The sequence below is a fragment of the Ambystoma mexicanum genome, chromosome 6p (genome assembly GCF_040938575.1).
Source record: "Ambystoma mexicanum isolate Mex_15411 chromosome 6p, UKY_AmexF1_1, whole genome shotgun sequence".
In the NCBI taxonomy this organism is placed as follows: domain Eukaryota; kingdom Metazoa; phylum Chordata; class Amphibia; order Caudata; family Ambystomatidae; genus Ambystoma; species Ambystoma mexicanum.
Genome location: NC_090935.1, coordinates 1,446,577,114 through 1,446,597,515, shown reverse-complemented (window position 1 = coordinate 1,446,597,515; position 20,402 = coordinate 1,446,577,114). Strand labels below are relative to the sequence as shown.

At 48.5% G+C, this 20,402-nt stretch overlaps 1 protein-coding gene across 1 annotated transcript in view; it reads right to left on the bottom strand.

The window, feature by feature from the left end:
* The window catches only part of LOC138510497 (zinc finger protein ZFP2-like), a 303,907-nt gene that overhangs the window by 225,335 nt on the left and 58,170 nt on the right, over positions 1-20,402 (bottom strand). The window contains exon 2 of the mRNA XM_069626192.1: positions 15,235-15,361. Within this exon, the coding sequence (XP_069482293.1) occupies positions 15,235-15,361 (127 nt within the window). The remainder of the gene's footprint in view (positions 1-15,234; positions 15,362-20,402) is intronic.

Sequence of the window (20,402 nt, the reverse complement as noted above, 5' to 3'; positions counted from 1 at the left end):
CTCAACCCACCTCAAAACCCACCATCCAAACCTGAATTCCAGTTCTCTCTGGTCGCTGATGCAATTGAAATGTCGGTCTTAAATGTTGATCAGTGTGCACTACACAACACATGATGCCATCATATAGTGCATCGTTGTTACCTCTCAGCTCTCCTTCCTAGTCACCTTCCTCCCTGCATCACAGAACCTTTTATGTATGCTCCCAATCCCCCCTTCCTCTGCTGAAAATCGGGCTCCTTCTACCACAACACTGGTCCATATCAACGAATCTTACTGTTGATCGAAAAAAGGGACACGCAGGCAGCAAGGCAACCTGTATGTTGAAGATGTCCAGCTGGATCTTTCCCAGAAACAAAATGGCGATGCTCATTGCGGGCCTTAGCTGGACCCAGGGCCGCAACAGAAGCTGCTGAAGTTTGGAACCGACTGCCGCACAGGCAGAGCTTCTGTGCAGAGGAGACTGGTCCCAGTGCGCACTGTGATGTAGGGAGGGTGCAATGATGGGAAGCCGGTACAGCCTGTGGAGCCTGACGGATAAGAGGCACCAAGTTCAGGTCAATGTACGATGCACCTCCATGTTATGCCTGGAGATAAACACTGTGTGAGGCTGAAAAGCAGGTTTGTTTCTGCAAGTATGAGTAAGGGGATCCTTTTAATTAGAATCTTTTTTGTCTCCATCATCCAAGAGGAGAGGCAGCACTGATCTATCCTCCCCCAGCAGGTCCAGGCATGGGTGAAGCAAGCATACCCAAGTCCATGAGCATGCACGGGAGAAAAGCACCGGGTCATAGGCTCACCACAAAGAAGACAAACGGCCAAGTGACGCGTCCCTGAATCACCCAAAATCTAACCCAAGTTAAATATGCTCATGGTTGCTGGCACTGCAGAGGCCCTTGAAAAAGCACAGAGTTCTATCAAGAAGGGTGGGGATGATTCTAATCTGGATGCAAAGGAGAGCTACACTGCCAAACAGGCGTGCCCTGGTTTGCTTCAACACATTTGGCAGCCCCTCGATTTTCTAGACAAATATGTGGTTAAGGAGGAAGAGAAAGACCAGCTCACTACATACAATATTGCTTCCATCTCCAAGATTCCGATAATCAAGACCATTTGTAATCCAATTATGTGGGAATGGCAGAACCTGAAGAGGATTATTTTCCCCAGCCTCCTTTCCAAGTGTTATCCAGTTAAAGGCAGTGGCCCAGAACTCTCTGGACAGATCGTAGTAGACGCCATGATACCCAATCTCAGAGGCAGGACTTCTATGGTGGAAAGAGACATGGCTCCCAAAGACCTGGCAGATAGAGGTGTGGACTTGTCACTGAAAATGCAAATGCTGGGTCAAACCTGGCGCTAAGTCCATGGATCTATCAGATGTACATTGCCCAAATCATGCTGATTGATCTACAAGCCTGGTATGAAAAGATGGAGAAGGAACACGATTAAAGTAGGGATGACCAGCACCTGGTGGAGCAAGTCCAGCAATGGACTCAATCTTGGCAGCTAATCCTGCTGGAGGAGCCATCACTTCATCCAGCACCAGATCTACTTTAAGGGACTGCAGAACAGATGTGTCTCAGAAGAAGGTCGTGCTTCGTATATGCCATTCCAGGGACACCTATTGATCGTACATAAACTGTATGGTATAGAGGTTTCACCCAACAAAAGACCTGGGTTCAGAAAGAAAAAGAGTGCCATTGGAGTTGTGCCTCCAAATTCTAATCAGTTCAGGGCCTCATCACGAGTTTGGCGGTAACCCTTAAATCCGACGGTCGCGCTATTACCGTCGGATTTAAGGGTCCGCCAAATCAGGGCTTCGAAGGATTTCTCCCCAGCTCTGAGCTGGGGGGAAATCCACTGAAAATTCACGCTATTACCGCCGGCGGGAAATCCGCCGGCGGTAAGAGCGCGAAAATTCCCCATTGAGCCCAATGGGGCGTTCCCGAATGGGCTCAGTGGGGAATGGGGAATTCCATTACCGCCAAACCTGTGATCCGGCGCTAATAGCGCCGGGGGGGTTTGGCGGTAGGGCTAATTCCGCTGGCAGTAATACCGCTGGCGTTACCGCCCAACTCGTGATGAGGCCCATATCTGGATGGAACCTGTTGCCTCTACGTGTAAGGATACTGGCATTTACAGAGGTTTGGTTACATCCGATGGGGGACCCAAGGTCAATAAATATAATATTAGAGAGGTATACAATAGAATTCTCCAATCAGCCTCTCAGGGCATCTATGGTGAAGATGTTACTCCCAGAGGACCATTCCAACAGGGAGTATTTTGCAGCAGTGAAGTGTGGAACTCCAACAGTCAGTTCAAGAAGGTGACGTTTCATCAGATTCTTCTGTTGTTTCAGCCGGAAATGTTCATGACCGCTCCGAACCTCCAGGACGCTTACCATCATAACCCAATTCTACCAGCTCACTAGAACCTGCTCAGATTTGGCATAGCCGCTCGATATTTCCCTTTGGCCTGCAATCAGCGCCTTAAACATTTGTCAAGCTGGTGACCCAAGTTGTGGCCTTCCAGTATAAGGAAGGAATCCAGATCCATGCTTATCTGGACGATTGGCTGATCCTGAATCACAGCCAGGAGGGATAAGCCCCTCACAACCCAGGGACTCAACTGCCTATTGAACAGCTGGGTTTTTTCAATGCCAAGAAGTCTCACTTCCCACTGGTGCAGAACTTGGATTCATAGCGGCTACAACCACAGTAGAACAAGAGATGTCTTCTTGCCCACAGCAAGTGTGGAAGTAGTGAGGCTCACTCTCAAGGGATAAGGACACATAGTGAGAGTCCCTATGAGGACATGTCCACATGGCAGCCACAGAATTCCTGGTGCTGTTGGCTTGCTACCATCTCAAGCAACTGTCCAACTATGTCCTGAAACAGTAGTCTGCTAGCAATGGACACTACGAGGCAATGATCTCTGTGCTCAGGAAATTAGAAAGTTGCTGGACTGTGCTTGGCAGCCTGTCATCTACAGAAGGATATTATGCTAAATCCTCCCCCTTTTGATGATTGACGCCAGCAATCTGGGCTCGAGGCAGTGTTGGGGGCCTGCAGGCCCCTAGTGGAAAGGAATTTTCATCCAAATGAAGGAGTTGGCAGCTGTGTGGCAAGCTCCACAGTGGACCTCAGGCTTTTATGAACAGAGAGGTGGGCACCAAATCCAGATCTTTGTCCATTCTGGCAGAGATGTTTTTCATTTGGTACAGAGCCATTTTCTATTCATGTCAGCAGTCCACATCAAGGAGTTCTCAATGGTGACCCAGACAGGTTGAGCCTTCCAAAAATCGGTATCTGTCCTGTCACGGCTTTGCATTGATCTGCGTCTCGGCTAAATCTCTTTGCTTCTGGAGAGAACACAGTGGATCCCTTTAATTGCTTCCAGTTGCAGGATCGTTAAGGGTGAGCAGAGGATCCCTATCTGTGACTCGGATTCCTAGAGTTCCAGGGAAGATCGGAGTGAAAGAGGTAGATGCAATCCTGATTCAATCTCACTGGCACAGCAGGACTTGGTTGCCTCTGCTTCGTGGGCTGTCAGAGACACAAGCTCTGATTCTCCCCCTATCCATCTCCAGCGTTAGATCCACTCTGGTCGGTCCAGGAATTGTCAAGGCTTCAGGTGTCTGCTTGGAAAGTTCAATGTCAGGGACTTGAGGATTTAGGTTTGTCTGTTTCAGCGGCCAGGGCTATCAAGGGATATTGACGTCCAGTTACTAACAGAGCTTACTCCCACCATTAGGCTCTATTTCAGGCATTGTGTAGGCTACAATCTCTTCACCAGTTATATTGTGATCCTCCCAGGCCCATAAAATAAGCTACTTAAGTGATTTATTCTTTTACCGCCCCCACCTTCAGAGGAACAGATTGGGTCCTCCATGGGACTGACTATGGCCTCCCTGCACTCTGCCTGCATACCCTTAGTTTTTCAAGTTTATTTTTATTGAAATCTCGGACCACATAAAGTATAATTCGATAACAAACCAATCATATACCATTATGGCTGCTTAACATTCATGTGTCGGGACTTCCTTTTGTCTGGTTTAACAATACAACTGTTGCTCTTACACTTGTTAGCAACTTCGTATGAAACAGTTTAAGGAAAATCAATTAGCGCTAGGTCTACGCACAGTTCAAGGACAATAGAGGGGCAAGGGAAGAGAAGAGGAGAAAAAAAAAAGGCAAGGAACATTATGTCTTCTGTGCTTTTGTCAAAACATAAATTTCATACAATCCCGGGTCATCGTCATGGGTTTATCAGGAGTTTTACCAATCTTGGTTGAAAGAACATATGCTCTTTTTCTGCCACATATTCTAGGAAAGTCCCCCACGTATCCATGAATTTAGGGAGCTTTTTATCAATCGTGGCTGTCAGTTTTTCCATGGCAAGTAGTTCCCAAATCTTTACCCACCAGTATGCTGTGTGTGGGCCCTCCACGTCTTTCCAAAAATCGGGCTCGTGTGAGCCTAGCAGCCATAAGAAGATGAGAGACTAGTTCGGCTCTGAGGCCCGACATTAGATCCGAACCATCCTCAGGAACATCGCCCAAAAGCAGAATTTGCGGGTCCATTGGAAGTAATGTATCGCAAATGTCTTTGATTTTGGATCGTATCTACAGCCAAAATGATTGTATTGTTGGGTAATGCAACCACATGTGGCCTAAATCGCCTCTTTCCCCACATCCATGCCAGCACGTGTCTGGAATCTCGGGATTCATTGCATGGAGTCTATGCGGAGACAGGTACCAGCGGTAGCATAGTTTATAAGCGCCCTCTCGGACTGCCGTGCACAGTGAAGTTTTGTGGGCACTACTCCATATCTTCTGCCACGAGTCTTGGGGAACTGTAATCCCTAATTCCCTTTCACATGCTAACATGTATGGTAATTTGTCTTCCATCGGGGCGTTTTCCAAAAGGCGGTAGCAGGTAGCTATTCTATGGGTCTGCTGGCCCTCTAACACTGTCAATTCTATCCCTGTAGGGGGTGTATTAGCTGTTCGTTTTACGCTTGGGTGTGGGACCCAATGGCGCAGTTGCAAGTATCTGAACCTCTCTGTTTCGGGGAGCCCAAATTACGACTTGCATTGCTCAAAGGTCAAGGGCGTAGAGTTTTCATAGAGGTCCCGTAACCTTAGAGGTTCCCCCTCTGACCAGAGGTGATAGGCATTAGGTTGGAGGCCCGGGTGAAGGCCGGATTCTGAGTGATAGGCGACAGGGGGCCCAGACCGGCCGAGATGCCTCGTTGTGCGCAGGCTTTTTCCCAACAACAAAGTGTGTTTTTCGTGGTTGGGAGCAGGGAGATTTGGTGAGTACGTGCTTCTTTTGGAAGGAATGGGAAATAGTGCAAGGTGGTGGCGGATTCAGCTTGTTCAATTTCACACCATTTAGGCCAATTCTCAGGCGGACCTGACCATCCCAGCAACCCTGCCACCTGAGCAGCTCTGAAGTATCTTGAGATGGAAGGGAGGCCTAGGCCTCCCGACGCTTTCCCCCTCGTAAGAAGTTTGCGCGGGAGCCTTGGTTGTTTCCCTTGCCATATGAACCTACCAACTTCTTTTTGGAGTATGAGGAGCTCACAATCCGGGATTGTTATTGGGAGGGCATGGAAAGTGTATAGAAGCTTCGGGAGAAGAGTCATTTTGACTGCGTTAATACGCCTGAGCCAGGATATCTCTTGCACTGTCCATCTGTGCAGGGAGTCCCTGGCTTCTTTGAATAGGTTGGGAATGTTGGCCTTCTGCAGGCCCTCGTAAGATGGAGTTAAACGCACCCCAAGGTAAGTAATATGTGTGGAGTTCCATTGAAATGGGTATGTAGTCTGGAGAGCTGCCAAAGTGGCCTGAGATTCCGTCAGTCCCGTTCCCATTGATTTCCCAAAATTAATTGTGAATCCAGAGACCACAGCAAACCGGGCCAAAGAATTTACCAGGGTGGGTAGGGAGCTACGAGCGTCTCTAAGGAAGCAGAGCACGTCGTCCGCATATCACGCGACTATATTGCATTTCCCTTTGTGCTCAAATCCCTTGATCCCCGGGTGAAGGCGTATGTGCTGAGCCAGAGGCTCCATCGCCAATGCGAAGACTAACAGCGACAGAGGGCATCCCTGCCTGGTGCCCCTGCGTAAGGGTATCTGGGCAGAACATTGCGCGTTAATGCGCACGCAAGTCGATGGGATTTGGAAGTTTGACAGTATTAGCCTCGAGAATTTAGGGCCAAAGCCAAAACCTTTCAGAACTAGCTGCAAATATTCCCAGGACATACTATCAAATGCCCTGTGGGCTTCTAAAGAGAGGAGAGAGAGGGTCCCGGAATTGATGGAGCTAAGGATATCAGGTTTACCGCTCGACGGATGTTATCAAATGCCGAACGGCCCTCAATAAATCCCGTCTGATCTCGGCCTATAACAAGAGGCAGAACCTCCCCCAACCGACGGGCAATCATTTTGCTATATATCTTTGCATCCGAGTTGAGGAGCGCAATAGGGCGATAAGATGCGCTTTCTGATGGGTCCTTTCCCGGTTTTAAAATTAAGGTGGTGGAGGATTCTGCCTTCGTCTGTGTGACAGTTCCTTCTTCCCACAGGGAGTTAAACAGCTTTGCCAGGTAGGGTGTTAGTTCAGCTCGGAAGGTTTTGTAAAACTTATTGGTAAACCCGTCAGGGTCCGGGGCCTTGCCAATGGGAAGGGCCTTAATTGTGTCTTTGACTTCTTGGGACGTAACAGGATCTTCTAATGTGGCGCTTAAGATTTGCGGGATTTGGGTGACCCGAGCGTCCTTTATAAATTGTCTGGCGGATTGCGGGTCCCCGACATGGGAAGCCGATTGTTCTCTAAAGAAGGTCTCCACAATGCAGAGTTTACCCTCCTCAGAGGAAATAGATCTGCCGAGATGATCGCGCAGGGAGTCTATCCTGTTCCGTTTTATCTGCTTTTTAAGTTTTGCTGCCAATAGCCTATTAGCCTTGTTCCCTTTCGTGTAGAAATATTGTTTTACCCGCAGCATGTAATGTGCCGCTCTAGATGTATGGTGCGCCTCTAAAGCCTTTTGCGCTATGCAAAGGCCTCTCAGGGACCGGCGGGAGCTCTTGCTCTTATGTATTGCTTCAAATTTTTGAACCTCTCCCTCTAACTGGGCCTGCAAGATTTTCCCTCTCTGTGTAGCTTTTTCTATCAGGTGACCTCTGATAACCGCCTTTTCAGCGTCCCACATTACCCCAGGCCTCGTGTCCCCCGTATCATTCTCCTGAAAGTAATGTATAATAGTTTCGGCTATATGGGCGTGGATTGTCTCATCCTCCAATAGTAGGTCGTTTAATCTCCAAGGTTGTCTTTGGGGGTGGGAGGGATGCTTGGGGAGGGATTAGTGATAAGCGGACCGGGCGTGATTTTAGCGGGCTTCCGGGAGGATTTCAACATCTGTCGTCAATGGAATAAGGGTGTCAGAGAGCAGGAACATATCCAGTCTGGAGAACCCCTTATGGACCGGTGAGAAGTATGTATAGTTTCGCTCTTCCGGATGTAGGAATCTCCACACTTCGATAAGGAAGTGTTCTCGAAGCAGGGTGGTAAGAGCCAAGAAATTTTTCTTATCGTTTGCAGTTGGGGTAAGTGTCTTATCAAGGAGGGGGTTGACCACTGCGTTAATGTCTCCACCAAGAACTATCTTGCCCTCAGCATGTTGCTCTATAGTGTCCGAGAGAGAAGCAAGAAATAAGTCTTGCCTGGTGTTTGGGGCATATAACGAAATCATGGTCATTGTCTGCCCCCACAGCCTAGCTACTATCAGCAGGAATCTCCCCTCACTGTCACGTATTATCTTCAATGTTTTTAGGGGGATGCCCTTACGCACCGTTTCTTCGTGCCACTAGAGGCGAAATATTTCGGTGGGTAAAGTCTATTGTTAAGGCGGGACTCATCCGCAGGTTGGTGGTGGGTTTCTTGGAGGAATAGGAATGCTGAGTCCAGTGACGCTAGTCTATGTAGCAGTGCATTGCGTTTTATGGGGGAATTCAACCCCTGTACGTTAAGGGTGATAAATTTAAACTCTGGTGTTGCCATGCCGGGAACATTCAGGCCCCCCTGATGCGCTATCCAACCCCTTGCTTTCCCCGCCCGGGGCCACCTGTTCCCCAGCCGCTAATCCGGGAGGGACTTGTGTGGATGGGTGGGATCGTCTTCCTTGGGGGGTAGGGATATGCCACTGAACCGAGACCGACCAAAAAGGATTGTGACCATGGTGAAGCCATGTTAACAAAATGACCAGCCAAAAACAAACAAAATCAAAAGCCATAATGAACCAAAAAATCAAAATATAAGAGGCTTCTGTTAGCCCCAGTTTCAATTTCAACCTCAACAAACCGTCAGCAAGAATGGGCGTAATCCGACTTGGGCGCCCCAATTCGAAACCTTAGTCAACCCTTGCAAACCATTCAATTCCCTTTCGGGAAATATGCCTTGTGACAAAATAATGCAGCGGGATTAACCAATAACCATTCTTGGGTCCATGCGGTCGGTACCACGGACACACTTCAGGAGAGTGACCCGTCCACTCAATGACAGACCCATCAATGTGTTTCTTCTCGTGAGAGTCCCTCGGCATGTTCGCTGAAGTTCTCCCGAGACTCTGCTGATGCAGTTCCCCATACCCGGGCCATTGGCCCTCGATTGTCGTATCCCAGGGGGGATGGTTCACACGGTTATCAGAGTGTTTCTCCACTTTATTTAGATGTTCCACTAGTCAGCAGAGTGCCGCCTTGCTCCTGATGATCTCTTGGGTCGTTCGGCAAGAGGCGTGCGTGGTTACCATCTACAACCTCCCTCTCACGAAGGGAGGATCCGTCCACTCGCCACCAACTTCTGGGCTTTCTTCTCTTGTCTTTTGGAGATGGGTGATCTACCTTCATCAGGGAGTCCTGGCCTGACATGGATTCAGTAGTTCCCTTAGCCATTAGATCTCTCGCCTCTGCCTCGGAGGAGATAGCGTAGTGCTGGTTGTGACAGTCAAAAATCAGCTTACAAGGGAACCCCCAGCGGTAGCGGATCTTCTGGGCCTGCAACCACGCGGTCACCCTCTGTAGCCGGCGTAGGAAAGCTAGGGTGTGTGGAGAGAGATCCTGAAACAGCTGTATGGATGCTTCTCGGAATTGTATTGCTTCTAATTTCCTGGCAGCTGTCATGATTTCTTCTTTCTGGCGGAAAAAGTGAACCCTGGTGAGGACATCCGGAAGAAGATTTCTCCTCTGCTGAGCTGATGAGTAAACACGGTGCGTCCTGTCCAGGATCAGAACTTCTGAGGGGGGGCAGACTCAGCAGACTCCGGAACAGCTCGCTTACATAATTGGCCAGCTCTTGGTCCGAAACTTGCCGTGGGATCCCGCGAAGGCATACGTTATTGCATCTAGACCTATTTTCAAGGTCCGCCTGTTTTCCCCAGATGTCCTCCAGGTGTTCTTCAATCGTCTGCACCTGTTCCATGAGCACTTCAGTATCGTGTGGTTGCTCGCATGTTACGTTTTCTAGGCCGTTAACCCTCGCTTCAAGACCTCCCAGGTGAGTAGTTAGGTCAGACAATGATCTAGCTAATGAGTCTTTTGAGGTGGTTATTTCCACCTTGATCTCCTGGGTAATCTCCTGTTTAAAGGCTTTTAGCAGCTCCTCAAAGTCCATTCTGGAGAATGCAATGTCCAGGGGAGGCTCTGTGACAGGGGGAGGGTGAATGTCCACTGTCAATATATGGCTCGGAGGAGCGGGTGGCACCTGGGGTGTTAGGAAGACTTTTATGTCCTGTGCCTTTTTTTTTGCTATTGCTTTGGGCATCGCCAGGGGATCAGGGCACCGGACTGTAATGTCTCACAACTGGAGTAAGGGGTTATATAGAGCTGGAAGCCTGGAAGCTGATGGAGTGGGCCAATGGCTCAGCGGGAGTATCCCGAGTGCTCCAGGGCTTAATAATTCCAAGGCAAGTCTATAAAAACATAAGTTAGTAGGGCCGAGCCAGGGTCCTCAACTCAGACATCAGCCCAACACCACTCTCCCCAGGCGCAGCCGGTGGGTTTCACCAGTTCCCAAGGGCCTATGACAGGAGTGCTGCTCACTGCTCGGGAGCAGGGACATGCGCCAATCCTGGGCCGGACAGAAAGGTAGGATCAAAGGCGCACTCTGCTCACCTTCTCCCTCTGGATCTGTTGCATGCAGCTTTCCACTCCCACAGGGGCGCAGTCAGGTGGGAGGTGGGGCCTCGGCGTCTCCAGCCCTCTACAGCGGGGAGGATCTCTCGGGCTCCGCACTCACCCGGGGGGCGCCCCTGCTCCCGGTTCTCCAGCAGAGTCTTCCGACTCTGCAGTCCGGCGATCGGCCGAGCGCCCCAGGGCAGCAGCAACCACGATGGCGCGCCCCTCATCCATCCCCAACAGGCAGATCTCTCTCACGCTCTCGGGACCAACACCCGTCCCGCTCCGGCAGCATACGGCTCCCTCACCGCAGGCTCGCTTCACTCATGTTCGCGGGACTGGTGCGCTGCATTCAGGGCTCACGGACACAGCTCAGGCTCGGCAGGGTCCCAGGAGATCCCTGAAGTAAATGGCGTGAGCCGCCACGTTGCCCATAACGGTCCCGGGGGACCGAGGAAATTTTGGTGATTTTTGCTGGGACTGCTAACCGGAGTTCCGCCGCGAGTTCAGCCAGTAATCCTATTAGTCTGTGTTCGGGGCATGCATGCAAAACGCTATAATAACGCTGTTTAGGGCATCCTTTGGCAGTGCTCACAGCAGGCACATCTTCGTTGCGTGCTGCCTAGCCGCGCCCCCTGTATCCACCTATTGTTAAGCTCACCTGGTCTCTGAGGGGACGTTGGGGCACGGTTGGAGCCCTCCCTCGACTTGGCTCCCTTGGATAGACTCTCTCCTCCAGCTGCTGCTGAGCCTGCTGTTCTGGACGCTGGTATTGCCCCTGAGAGAAGATGAGAGGCAATGAGATTGGCGTGGTGGTGTCGTGAATTCCCTCGTCCCTCTCGTGCCAAAATGAAGTGTGCAAGCGTTTTCCCATGCAAGCTCACATGTGGTTTTTTAACGCTGAGCTCTCCGTCCTGCTTCTTGTAGCAGGGGCGCGTAGAGTGGACCTAGTTGCTTCACTAGTCCGTGGAAGTGCTGACCGGCTGCGATCAATCCACTTAGAAGGTAAGTCTTTTGGTTATGATTAATGTTTGTTATATATTAATGTCTTTTGCCTTGATTATTAATAGTAATTCTTGCAATGTCTTATCTCTTCCCAATAGGTGTCAAGATGGCAGATCGGAGTTGTGAAGTGAGTCCAGGGATTCCCTGAGGATGATGGAGCTCCCGAATTAGCTGGTAAATTGGCCTTTATAATGGAACTCTAGACTCAGGTATGGCGCGGCCAAGCGTTCGTTATTATATGGCTTCTAACCTGTTGTGTTCTTTTTCCCTTGCAGGAGAAGACTGGCGGCGTAGAGCAGAGTCTGAATGCTCGGGAGCAGCTCCGCGGGTGCAGGATGAAGGTACCACGAAGATGAAGAAAAGAAGTGGAGCTCCCGTGTTGCTGGACGCCCAGATCAGGTGAGGAAAGGCTCTGACTCCGATATCGATGGGATGCAGGTAAGATGCGCGCACAGCGATGGAGCAGCTGGAATCAGGTAACGTGCGCCTTCAGCGATGGAGTAGCTGGATTCAGGTAAGGGGCGGATTTAGCAATGGAGTAGCTGGAATCAGGTAAGATGCGCCTTCCGCAATGAAGTAGCAGGATCCAGGTAAGATGGTCTTCAGCGATGGAGCAGCTGGAATCAAGTGGATGCATGACGAGATGAAGAACAGGTAAGGACAGCGGTAAGCGTTACGCTGCTGAAAGCAGAATAATGTGAAGCACAGGCATGTGGGTGGGTTGGCCTTAAATAGGCTGGCCTTGGCCCCTCCCTCTGGCGCCGCCTTGTAGCTCCACTGTTAGGCAGAAACCTGTGCAGTTCCCTCTGGGACCACTGCAAAAGATTTAAGAGTACAGGTGTTTGGCAGTAAACCCACTTGGTAGCAGTCTATACCACACAGATTCACTTGGTAGCTGTGGCTGAGCAGTCAGACTTCCCTCAAGAAGAGTTAGGCAGTATACAGAGTATTCACATTAGGTCAAGAGCACACAATAGAACAAGTAAACACTGACCAGGGCTTGGTGTAAAAGAGATATAATTATTTATTTAAAACCACATCTAGAAAAACACACAGGCACTAATAGTAAGCAATTCAAAAACACGGTCACTAAAAGATATACACTCCCTTAAAAGAATATTAGACAAGTCTTAAGTAAAGCCCCACTTATTTTCAGACAGCGGTGAGCGCTTAACGTAGATGGCACTCTAATAGTTCGTTTTAAAAAGGGAGAGAAAAGCAGAGAACAAATTGAAACAGATCCCAACACTTTTAACAGAACATAACAAGAGAGGAAGGCAAAGTAACACTGTGAATTCAGAGTCAGTAGGCCGGATCCGCTTTAAGAGGATCGAAACGAAATGTGTCCAAGGTCACACGGTTGAGGTGCACAAAAGTCTTGTAATGGTTCAAAAAGGAGTTGGACCAAAAGAAAGGGACCAGTTAGGGGGTCAAGGCGGCCAGCCCAGTCCAGAAGGTTAAGGAGTTATTATTACCTTGTAGCAATATTTAGAAAGGGAGGCCTGGCGGACACGGTACCTTAAAGTGGTGAGAACACTCCAGCGGGGGCAGTTGTTCCTGGCAGCGGATGCAAGTCGGTGCTTCGTCCGGGGGAGGAGAAGTTCTCTTTGTGGAGGAAGACAGGAGTCCATTGCACTGCCAGGGAAGAAACCAGCTGCAGAGTTTCTCAGGTACAATGGAGCGGTCTGTTGATTCGCGGTTCAGTGGTGAGTGGCTATCCGGCCGCCGGGGTGCTTGGCACGGGCAGTTCGACCACAAACCGGTCTGGGGTGCGAAGAAAGAATGGTAAACTGGTTGTGCCCACCAGTCAGGGGAAGAAGCCTCTCCAGCCGGGAGATCTTCTCTGTCGTCGGGAAGTGGTGAGTCGGTCTGCAGGGCTCCACCGGTGGTGCCGTCGTGGTAGGTCGGCTCAGCTTCTCCCTCGTCGGATTCTCAGGTCCTGTGGCGACTTCTGAAGTTCCAGTCCCCAAAGCCCTGCTTTTATGCAGCATACCCCCATTCACTCAGCCTAGCTGTCAATCAAACATGCTAAGTGGTGAGCTAAACCCCCTCCCACACCCCCTGTGGTACCCAGACAGAGTGGCACCACTTTTGGAGGCTTCTGTGGAGAAGCCCGCCAAAAAGTGGAACAAAGGGCTCGACTTGGGTTGGAGTCACAGAAGAGAACACAAACGCCATTTTAGAATCGAGTCTTGGCAAAAAATACCAACCGGAGAATTAATATTAATTAAATAAACCGGCGGTATGTTCGAGGCTATGAGAATTAAATAATTAAAGTTGGAAGCCTCGAACAATGGGAAAATCCCATAGGGAAATATTCGCGGTCGAATATAAAAAGTAGTTTCCACTGCCACCAGCCAAAACTCGAGCAGGGGGGACGGAGACGTGCCCCCTCGACTAGCAGACCCCGGGGCAATCGAATTGCCCCGACCAGTACGTCCACATTATGATGGTTTGTACTGGTTTCTGTTAATAATTTGGGACTAGTAAAGCCAATGGTGACTTTATATGCCCTGGAAGACAGTAGTCAGTCCCAGGGTATGGAGTCTATGGTGGGGTGTCACTATGACACCCCTGTGTTACTGCACGGAGGGTGCTGTGTAAAACACATAGTAAAAACACATGAGACCCTATGGAGTAAAGGACCCCATAGCCCATAAAACACATTACCAGTCAAAGGAATACCATAAATCATGTCCAAGAGTGGGAGAAAAAGAGTCTCACTCTTGGCAGGAGGAAAAAAAACAAACTCCAGAAATCCAGCAAAGCTGCTGGGGGACTCACTAGGTTAGGAAATTCAGCTTAAACAGAGAATTCTCCCTAACATCCACCGTGCCCCTACCAGGGACTCTTGCACGTGCCTTCCAATGATAGTCTATGGCCACGCCCTGCCCTGAGGCAGGTGCCCTAGGCGCCAGGACTGGGTCCATTTGGACCCTTGGGGTGAGGAAGGCCTGGACCCTTGTCCAATGGCAATGACACCAATGCACCATTAAAGGAGGAAGATCGGAAATTGGCTCACTTGAAAAGCTGGGCTCCTGGTAGAAATTAATTATCTTAGGAAGATGGGGGTCATTGGTGCGCTATTCTGACAGCCCAATCTCAGGATTCTACCAGAGGCTTTGGTTTTATGCCAGGTTCAGGGTATTTGTCCAACATATGCTGAACGTTTAATTTGAATCAACACATTATTTTGCCTGCCTTTGGGCTGTACAAGGGTTCACAAGAAGAGGAACAGTTACTTCTTCTGGATGTCATAGGGTGGTGGGGAGAATATTTTAATGGAATATGTGATGTCCCTTCCTCCCACTGCCCAGAGCAGATCTACCCGGGGCATATCAGCTTCCTGGTCAGAGTCATTGGGCATCCCATTGAGTGATATTTGCTGGGCAGCAACATAGGCCTCTGCTTCTAGGTTTGTGGATTCTTAGAAGCTACAGGCTAATGTCTCTGAAGAGGCAAGAGTGGGTGCCTCCATTCTGAGTGTTGTTAATGTGATTTAAGAATTTCCTGGGTTATTTGGCTCACAGTAAAGGTGTTGCAAACTGATGCAATGTAATGTCAATTATTGACATGTCTTGCCTCGATTCTTGGTTGTATCCTCAGATACATGAGGGAGGTGGTGAGGGCGAGCTTGGAGGTAATGCCAAGATTCTTTCTGTTAATCCTTATTATACCTGTTCTCCTCCCTTGCTATCTAGCTTTGACCCGTCCCCCTCCTCCACCAGACGAACGACGGGTCACAGTTTCAGCTCTGCCAATTGGAAGTTGATATGGGCTGATATGATAGGAAGAGGGGACTGATGTCAGTAGAGAGTGGGACGGCCTTTGGGGATCTATAAAAAAAAAATGTATGTTATGTAGGGAGGAAACCTCACATACATGAAGAAGTTGACGAGAGAGCACAGTTGATGAAATGGGGATTACCAGAAGTCATCTGGGCAATATGTATTTAAGACTACTGTAAATGTCCTATGCGCAGACTGAAGCTGGAACCAGTTTATGTCTTTCATAGATTGGAAAAACGTATACAACTACAGGCTCTATCCTTACCCAGAGAGGCTAATGCTTGCTGGATTTCATTCATCACATTCCTGTAAAGATCCTTCTGCCATTCGTGTAGAAGCTTCCACTGATTGTCAGAGAAATAGGCAGCAACATCCTGGAAAGAATTTTCCACCTGAAAAGAATGAAATGTATTGTCACCTATTAAGCATCTTTGATTAGGGAATAATTATACAATGTAAAGTTATTTTCATTTACTTTAGGCAGCTCGAATGATTCGACTGCCAACAAGTCCTATTCCTTTTCTCCTTTCCAAATACAGCGTGTTAAATAGTTTTTTAAACATTTGTCATGTGGCAGGATCACATAACAGATCTCACATAGTGACATGCAAGCATCACGATATCATTTTGGGTAAGATTTTGTGAGGAGTTTGTCAAATTAGTGCACAGGCGGACTTCCACTGCAAGCAACACCTTCCTGGGTGAACTACAATGAATAATGAATAGTGATCATTGATGGAAAAAAAGCAGTGTGCAATTCCCACTGCTGGTCTGAACGCCATCTGACAAACGGCACTATTTACTTTGGGGTGCAGCTTATCAACAGGATATGAACAAGAGATCATGAGTGGGACAGAGAAACATTTGACTTTTAGCTTGGAGAATCGATTTTTAGATCTTCTCTTAAAGGATATCCTGCACAATTTAATAAATAAGAAACTATAACAATGTAAATGGCCCTCATTACAACTCTGGCGGTAGCGGCACGGCTGCCGCCGGAGTTGCCTTTTTTTCCGGCACCTGTGAATGGGCAAGAAGCGGGTCATGCCGAGTTAGGCGGACCCGGTACTTGCCCATTTTTTGTGCCGGAATCAAGGGCCTCCTCATCCCCATTCTGCCTCATAGGGCACAACTCTGCATGTGCCGGTGCATCCGACGTGCTCTGCTCGCGGGTGCCTTTACACCCGCCAGGAAAAACCTAGAGGGTGAAACGGTTCCCGCGAGCAGAGCCTGTAGTATGGCGATCTAGGAAGTACGGTACCGGCATGCTTACCGGTACCATACTTCCCAGACCGCCATGCTCGCAATGAGAGCCACATTTCTTGTGACATATCTGCTATCTAGTTTGGAAAGGCAGAAGTTATGAAACCGGATCCTAAAATTGGGGCTTTAGGTCCTATCGGTCAACATGTTAGTAGGTTTTCCTATTTTTGTCTCTATTCTTTGTCTCATCTTTTATTTTATTTTATTTCGAAAAATGAATGTAGCACCTATTTTCCAGCCTTGGTCCAAAAAAGGGTGTACACACACCAGACCAGGGACAGTCCTGACGGGAATCACCACTACCCCTCCCACCCCCCAGTCCAGCTGTATAGGGAGGGGCACCAAACCTCTAAAATAAAATTGCACATGACAGGAGATGGGCTACACCCTGAGTGCTTACCTTATTAACTGGACACAGACACCAAAGTGGATTTTACAGGGATCCCAACTGGGGCCACTCTTTATTTACACAAAAAAAGTAAACTTTAATCTCCCCCTCCTAAAATTCCCCTAATGTAAGTATCATATAAATGGGGATCTGCTCCATCAGTCCATCGTTCCTTGAGGGGACCCATAGTGTGAGACAGAAGCAACAGACCCCCCTACCTATTGACTGGTGCCATCCACTGAAGCGTGGGGCCAGTGGATGGCGTCCGTGAGTGGTCCCACCTCCCTCGGAGGTCTCGGCAGGCCGCTGCTTCCTTTCACTACCTCCCACCAGGGTGCCTCCCCCTCTACTCCCTTATACATTCACTATACCCCTTACCTACTTAACATTGCCTATTTAACTTTCCCCTACACTACATTTCCCTACATAAAATTCCTAGTGTAAACATTAGCTGTTATAACGATAAACATAATACTAACTATAAACATAAGTATAAAATTGACAAACACAACATATAAACAACATAATATATTATGTCACAATGGGGGTGACTGCTGCACCTTCCATGGGTCTGTCCTTCTGGAGGCTGAGTGTGATCTCATTGATGAAACTGGGGCCTGGCCCCACTTTTTGTTCTTCTGGGTGGCCCCATCCACCACGTGAGGCCACCCATAAACACCATGTGGGACCCGTGCCTCAAATATCCTTGGGCGGCACCCTACAACACCATTATGCCCCACGTCCACTCTTTCATCTTCAGGGAGGCCCTCCTAGACAGGTGGGGGCAACCGTACTCACCGCCAGCCCTGCAGCCAGCTTGCCATCTTCAGGGTGTCCCCACTCCTCAGGCTCCCCGCTTCGGGCCGCCCTCCTGAGGCAGCTTGGCTCGGTAGTTCACCATTTTTGGCCTGGGCAGCCTCTGCAATGCAGCTCGACACCACAGTTCACTTGCTGGAGGGCTCCACACACACCACCACACTTTCTGGGGGGCTGCTCAAGACCACAGCCACCCCTCAGGGGGTTTCCTTTCCACTCCCTCTTCTCCGGTCTCTTCTTTCTTCTCTCCTTTTTTCTAACTCCCTCTCAATTGTCTTTTTTAACTATTTTCTTTTTCAAATTTCATTTGGACTCCTTTCTCCCCTGACTAGCCAGAGTCCAATCCTGGGCTAAGGAGTTCCGTCTCTTTGTTCTTTCCCTTTTATTTCTTCCCAACATTACATCCAGACCCATGGTGGGCTGGATGGACTTTTCCAAAAGTAAATCAAACACACACACACCAACAACATTAAATAGAGTATTATTATTAAACCCTGGTGTCTGTGTCTTGCTTTCTAGGTTTTCCCTTCGATGAAAAGCATGCAGCCCTTCCTAGCCGGGCCCTTTTCTGGGCCACATTGCGTTCTTTAATTTTCTTCCTCTTTCTGTAACATCATGGTTTCCCTGTGGTCTTTATTCATATACTTCGTCCACTCTCTTCCAATGATTTCTATATGCATTCCACTCTATGTCATTCATTCTAGGGGATTATTTATGGTAATCGACTTTACTCTTAGTCCACCTGACCCATCACAGTCCCCATTTCTTCAGGTGTCGCGCCTGTGAAACACAGACCCTTTTGCAGCCACAAAGAAAAAAACATTATTAATCCTCTACTTTATGATATAAGCTTTCATCGATTTTTATGGGCAAACCTTCTGGGTAGGATGGAAGGCTCAAGGTCACGTGATGAGACAAGAGAAGTGTACAGTCTCTTAGCTTCAGTCACCTTTCTCTGTCACAGTCTTTTCATGATCATGATGAGGACAGATCAATGCATGCAGAGAGAGGGCTTGTGGAAAGAATCACACATAAAAGTGTATGAATGCTACCAATGGAAATGTATTGATTGTTCAGTCAACTCATGATGTCCCAGAATGAAGTAACTGTGAGCAGGCTTTACCGATTTGACGACCCTAAACGTCAACTTGAAGTGTTTGGTGACCATGTGGGTAGAAACCCACTTGGCTGTGTTACAAATATCTCAAAGGATAGGGTCTTTGAGTTTATGCCCCAGAAGATTGGATTGCCTAAGTGGACTGGAAGATCCCGCACACAGAAAATGAGACTGGATGGCAGGCTTTCGAAATCGTTGAGCAAATCCCGCGACTAAGGGTTGCAGTTGATGGTTTGATTACTTTGGAGGAGACACCACAAAAAAAGACTTAATTTCAAAATGCTCTGGTAACGTCTAGACTATGGGCCTCATTACGAGTTTAGAGGTAGCCACGCCCTTAATAAGGGCATGGCTACCCCCAAACCTGGGTCTGGGTTCCTTGAATGGGGAAATACCGGGCCATTCCGACCTTGGAGGGCCCAGTATTTCCCCATTCAAGGAACCCGGGCCCGGTACATCCCCATTCCCATTTGTACCCCCATAGGGCTCAATGGGAATGGGGAGGATGCTAACATCAGGCCCCTTAATGACGGGCCCGTTGTTAGCATCCTAGTCTGCTCGCGGGACCCGCTAAGGACGCCTGGTTTTAACAGGCGTCCTTAGCGGGACCTGCGAGCAGACCTCGTAATGAGGCGGTATGGGGTTAACGGCGCTGGCAGCCCTACCAGCACCGTTAACCCCTACCGCCAGGGTCGTAACGAGGCCCTCTGTCATGCCTTTTCTTCAGGAGCTTCATACAGAGGAGAAACAGGCATTCATCTCAAAGCACAAGTCACTTTTATGCCTGGATAGTACATGAAAACTTTCTTTTTATCCCAGGGGAATATTCTGAAAGCAACAAATATGGAATCTCAAGCAATCCTTTGATAGGAAATGTGAACCTGTTCTTAGCACTGCCATCAATGAGATGGACGTTAAGTATGACTGCAAAACTCTAAAAGCCCCAGGCTTGTTAAATCGTCAACCCAAAGTGATTGCCACCAGACAAAGTATAGGCAGGATACTAGGAGTCACAGAGGATCACTGTAGCTCCAAACCTTTGAATAGTCATAGCATGAAGCGCTCGGAATTAGCAACATATGTCCAGAAGCTTCTAAAGACTTGGATGAACATGTGCTTTTTATTTGGGTACAGTTAACCCCATAGGGACCTATCATGCAAAATGTATATAATGTTTAAATGGACAAATGCATGTGATAGGAGAAAGCTGGGCTCACGCTAGAACATAAATGATGACCAATGCTTGGAATGGGTAGACTCAATTGACGGATGCAGATTTCACTGCATCAGATCTGCTACGATGCAGGAGATCCCAGGCTAAGCATTATCTCAATTTAGCTTCCATGCAGTACGAAAAAGGCTGAATAGTGCAGCTAGAGCAAGGGACTACTCTGCAAGAGTGCAGGAAAATTGAAGAAGATAAATTGGGGCCTCAGGTGCACATGACCATCAGGACTTTCCACTGACCATTCAGGAGGAGGGAGTGAAGTGTTAGTGCCAGCAGATATCCTGCCAGCTGCCTACAGTTCCTGCAAAGAAACTTTGGGTAGCTTGGGCCTTTCAGCACATTAATCCTGATTTCTGCAGCTGAGTTGTTTCTGTGTGGAGGACCAACAGATCACACAAAAGTCAGAAATTAAGGTTCAATACCTTTATTAACTGTCAGGGGCACTTAAACAATCAAAGTAGAAATTATAAGGATTGTTTTATTCAAGGTGCAGAACAGTCAACCCCTTGGTGTATCAAAGATAACTAATTGTTACTAAGGGGATACTATTCTTTCACAAGGATCCCTTCTGAAAAAAACAGTTCCAAACCTAAAGAGCCCTGTTCTCTTCTTAGTGATGTT